Source organism: Labrus mixtus, chromosome 21 (assembly GCF_963584025.1).
Source record: "Labrus mixtus chromosome 21, fLabMix1.1, whole genome shotgun sequence".
NCBI lineage: Eukaryota > Metazoa > Chordata > Actinopteri > Labriformes > Labridae > Labrus > Labrus mixtus.
The window spans coordinates 6,902,511-6,907,185 of NC_083632.1; the positions used below are offsets into that span (position 1 = coordinate 6,902,511).

General features: G+C 40.1%; 1 protein-coding gene across 1 annotated transcript; it reads right to left on the minus strand.

Moving 5' to 3' along the window:
* Nucleotides 1-1,760: 1,760 nt before the first annotated feature.
* Nucleotides 1,761-4,209, minus strand: six3b (SIX homeobox 3b). The gene is made up of 2 exons (XM_061028862.1): nucleotides 3,169-4,209; nucleotides 1,761-2,581 (listed from the first exon to the last, which is right to left on the minus strand). Exons 1-2 carry the CDS (start codon nucleotides 3,861-3,863, stop codon nucleotides 2,461-2,463), a joined length of 816 nt encoding a protein of 271 aa, XP_060884845.1. The 5' UTR covers nucleotides 3,864-4,209; the 3' UTR covers nucleotides 1,761-2,460.
* Nucleotides 4,210-4,675: the final 466 nt, after the last annotated feature.

Here is a 4,675-nt window from a genome sequence, read left to right on the forward strand (position 1 = left end):
TCTTTACTTTAACCACTAGATGGCACCAATTTGCTTTTACTCAAAGGTGTTACCAGTGTTGTGTTTTACTCCTCCAGAAAAATCTGTTGACCAGAGATATATTTCTGTCCAGCTCAAAGATTCACATTTAATTTTGTATACAGCAGAGAAAGAAGAACTCAGACCAAAATTAGGAAAATATCACAATGATACTGGAACTGTGTAAACATCACACATTTTTTATTGAACTTTAGGAGGTAAACAAAGGTAAAAGAAAATTAGAATAAACTTTAAGCTTCAGATATTATGTATAATGGCCCATTCAGATGTATAATGTATGTTATATGATTGTAATAATTGTTTATGCTGATAAACTGTTGGTGTACATGGATAAAATGTTAAATTTTATACTGCTGGGTAACTTGATGCCCCCTGTAGATGACTAAAACGTGATCTTGTTCATTCATTTATTCAGCACATCATAATGGTTATATTATTCATTTAAATATCTAAGGGGGCGGCTGTACCTTCTTTTTAAATGTTTTAAGAGTTGATAATTATCTGATCATCTCAGGGAAAGAATTTTGTCATCTCCAGGATGATCAACCTGTTGTTGTGACAAAACAAAAGGTTTTTGATGCATGATGATGTCTTGGCTGTATCCATGCATCAGACTGTGATGCAGTCGATGCCTTTTATACAGCATATTAATAACGTCACTGTTATGAATCCTTTGCAAAGCCATAAAGGTGTTTTTGAAGATTGAAATCATGTGTCCACATGACGCTGACACTCATTTTGTGTTTAGACGCTGCGTAAATATCCTGTGAATTCAAGAAGGGAAGTCCAATGTTAAGAAATTCTTTTAAAACATTATCACCAGAAATTAAGCGTTCTTATGTTTGGATAATGAAATAATCAACTGTTGGTCTCGGGATGACACACTCAAATGTTATTGCCACTATGGCCGCTCTGAGCCTCCATAGAAAGTAACAAGTCACTTAAGTTGTTTCATAAATGTAGTTGAGTCAGAAGAAAAACATTTGCCTCTGAAGTGTAGATGAGTAACAGAATATGGAAGTTCTCAAGTAACATGCAAGTACTCCAAAACAAGTCAATTATAGAAATCTTCAATCGTCAAATCTGCATTCTAATTCAGTTTTCAGTCATTTGCTGTGATGCCATGACAACGACACCAACCACATTTCAACACCGAACTCAATAGAAAATAGCACAGATGTAGGGGAAGTTTCTTACTTCATACTTGAATGTAAATGCTTTGTCTTGTTTTTTTTATTTATTATTGTACAAAAACAGAAACCGTTTATTCAAACTTACAGCTGATACGCTCATGACATTTAAAAACAAACTCACTTGTGACTCCTGTCCTTGTATATGAACAGTTATTACATAGGGTGAGGATTTGTTCAGCGACTTTGTAGTATATCATTAGATATTAAAAAAAAAGCTTTATCATCTTGTTATTTAACAATTAATTAACAGTTTATACACAGGTTACTCGAGCTGATTTGTAGAAGTTACGATTTTAAAAAAAACGTAGAAATGTCCCTTTTTTTCCGTGTAATCCCACATAAAGTGTGTTGTAGAAAATGAATGAATGGATTGAGCCAGATGGCTCTAGGTGTACGCGGTTTTCAGTCAGTAGAAGCTCACTATTTATCACGTAAACACACATGCACACATATTCGTGTGAAAATGTCATTAAAGAAGACTTGGCACAATGAAAGTTATAAATTAAATTACTTTATTTATATAAAAAAGATGAAACATTTTCTCAGCATCAAATTGGACATACAATATGACATCACAAACTGTACAGTAAACTCTGTGGACTTGAAGTAGAATTTAAAGTAAAGAAACAAAAAAAAAGTGACTAAGCAAACAGACAGACAGATAGGGAGGTAGACTGCAGTGCGTATTGATTGTCTACAGCAGTGTCACCTGGGGGTCCTTTCTAGAGAAACCACTACTTCCATTAAAAAAAAAAAAAACAACAACTAATGACACATAATTAGAGAAAATAAGAATGATTATCTCACTGAAAGGTTTCAGTCTGTAAAGGTCCTTGCATGAGGGGGTCCGCGGGTTTAAGTCCAACAGGGGTCCTCGGCTTGATGTCTGTTTAATGAGGTTGATGATGAGCTAATCTGGGTCATCAGATGTGAAGCTTCAACATCCAGTGGTGTCGTGAAAAAGCGGAAAAGAAAAAGTTGGTCTGGATCTGCAGCATATCATCAGCTAACCAGCAGTAAAAAAAAAAACTAAGCTGAGAGTACAATTCTCAGGGAACAACCTTCTCAAAACCATCCGAGTTAGGTGATATTAAGGATACTTTTATGCTATAAATAATCAGTGCAACCCAAATCCCAACCACCCCCTTTTGTTCCTCATCAATGATCCTCCTGCAATTCTCACAGATCATCAAAAGTCCACGTAAGTCCATTTCAAAGATTCAAGTTCTCAGACGTCCAAATCAGAGTCACTGTCTGTTACTGAAAGAAGAGTTTCTCCATCCACACGCTCCCCGCGCTCATCTGGACTGCACCCTCCTCTGCTTGGACACATCCGATGGTGCTGCAACCTTAAAAATGAAAAAGAGAAGTTATGTTAAAAAAAAAAAAAAAAAATCCATCTACATTTTAAACCAGGCAAAGGAAAACAAAATAAAAAGGATATACACCTGTTATACTGTTTTGCTCTTGAGGGAAATTTAAATCCTAAAGAAACAAGTTAAAAAGGATTGTCCTCCTAACAATAATCTACCGTGTATGTGGGCTGAGCAATTTGCACCCATTCACGCACGTTTTGCCTTCACCAAGTGGATTGTTGACCCACACTGACCCCGGACCAAATTATAGTGAGTGATGGAAAGAAAGAGTGACCCCAAGGAAAACAAAAAAACTACAAGCTGAAAGGTCGTGCGCTTTTACGCATGAATGGCCCTTTTACGCACAACCTTAGCTGCATGTGGAGAGGAAATATCCTCCACGACTGAGTGATAGTGAGTAATCAACCAAGTGGAAGTAGAAAGAGTTCCCTTGATTTCAACACACAGGTAATAAAACATCTCGATCTCTCACACATACAGGTTTCTATCTACTCGCTACTATCTACTGTAATTTGCTTTAAAACTCCGTAGTTAACTTATTCTAAGTGTAAGTTACTGACCTATTTTTAGCTGCTGCGGCTCTGTCTCTCTGTCTCCGGTTTTTGAACCAGTTCCCAACTTGAGTCGGTGTGAGTCCGGTCGCGTGTGCCAACTCGCGCTTCTTCCCGGGGTTCGGGTATGGATCCTGAAGGTACCACTCTCTGAGCAGCCCCCGGGTGCGCTCCTTGAAGCAGTGCGTCTTCTGCTCCCCGTCCCAGATGGTCCTCGGTAACGGAAACTTCTTCCTCACGCGGTACTTATCAACTGGTCCGAGTGGCCTCCCCCGGAGCTTCTCCGCCTCCCGGTAGTGAGCTTCGAGCCACATCGCCTGTAGTTTCCCGTGCGAGGCGCGCGTAAAGCGGTGCGTCTCCAGGATGTGATAGAGCTCGCGGAAACTCCCCGTGTGATAGGCCACCACGGCGCGAGCCCGCTGCACGGACTCGTGCTCAGAGATAGAGTCACGGCCGTCTGCGGTCACCGGGAGGGACCAGAGGAAGCGGGCCAGCCGCTCGATGTCTCCGGTCTCCTCCAGGGTCTCGCAGACACTGGCGATCTGAGACGCAGAGAAACACAATCCTGGGAGAGACACAGGAGGACAGGCGGAGGGAGGGTCCTCCGGGGACCGGGAGCGAGCCAGGACTTGGGCCCCATCCGCAAAGTTGGGCAGAAAGATCCTGGAGGCTGAGAAAAAGTCGAGCGTCGATCTGAACATCATCTGGATGACAGAGTGAAGATAAAGTGACGAAGAAAAAACGCGCTGGAACAGACTGACAGAAATCTGGTCAAGCCTGACTCTTTAGCTCACCTGGGAGTCAGGGAGGGACCCGGAGTCTGACTCCTGATTGGACAGCCTAAAGCTGATGTGAGGTTGTCATGGCAGCGCTGTCAATCAAACACAGAGGATTTGTCTCCCTTTGAGCTCAAGCTGACACATAAAGCCCTTCAGAAAGGAAACAGTTGTTAGACACAAATACTCAAGGTCTCTGAACTGGATTGGTTAAAAAAAAATAAAAAAAATCAGTGTGGCCAAGAATCCTCCAGATGGAGAGGGACGCATTAAAGATGGGTTTAAAATATATCTGCATGAGTCTTCATCTTTTCTTATTTCTTATCTAATATTAGAACTTCCAAAATATCATTGGTTTCCAGAACTGAACTTTTCCGTATTAAATGATTAAGATTTAAATATTTGCCTTTTTTTTCGAGACCAACCTCTTTTCTTTTTCTTAAACGTTTGAATTTTCTTTAAAAAGCAGTTTACAGTGCCAGCACACATGTTTTATTGTAATAGCCAACTTTAAGGTCTCATAATGAATTATTGTTGGCAAGAAATGTTTTCGTTTAATGGTTTAAATGGTCTGATTTTGCCTGCACTTCAATTTCCAGTTTGACCACATAGAACCCTTTGTCACTGTGTTGAAAAGGTGCTGTAAAGTGCTCATTATATTATGTTAAATATCATCAGGCCTTCACTGCTGCCTGATTTTAAAAATGAAAATCAGATTTCCATATATGCTCTTTGATCTC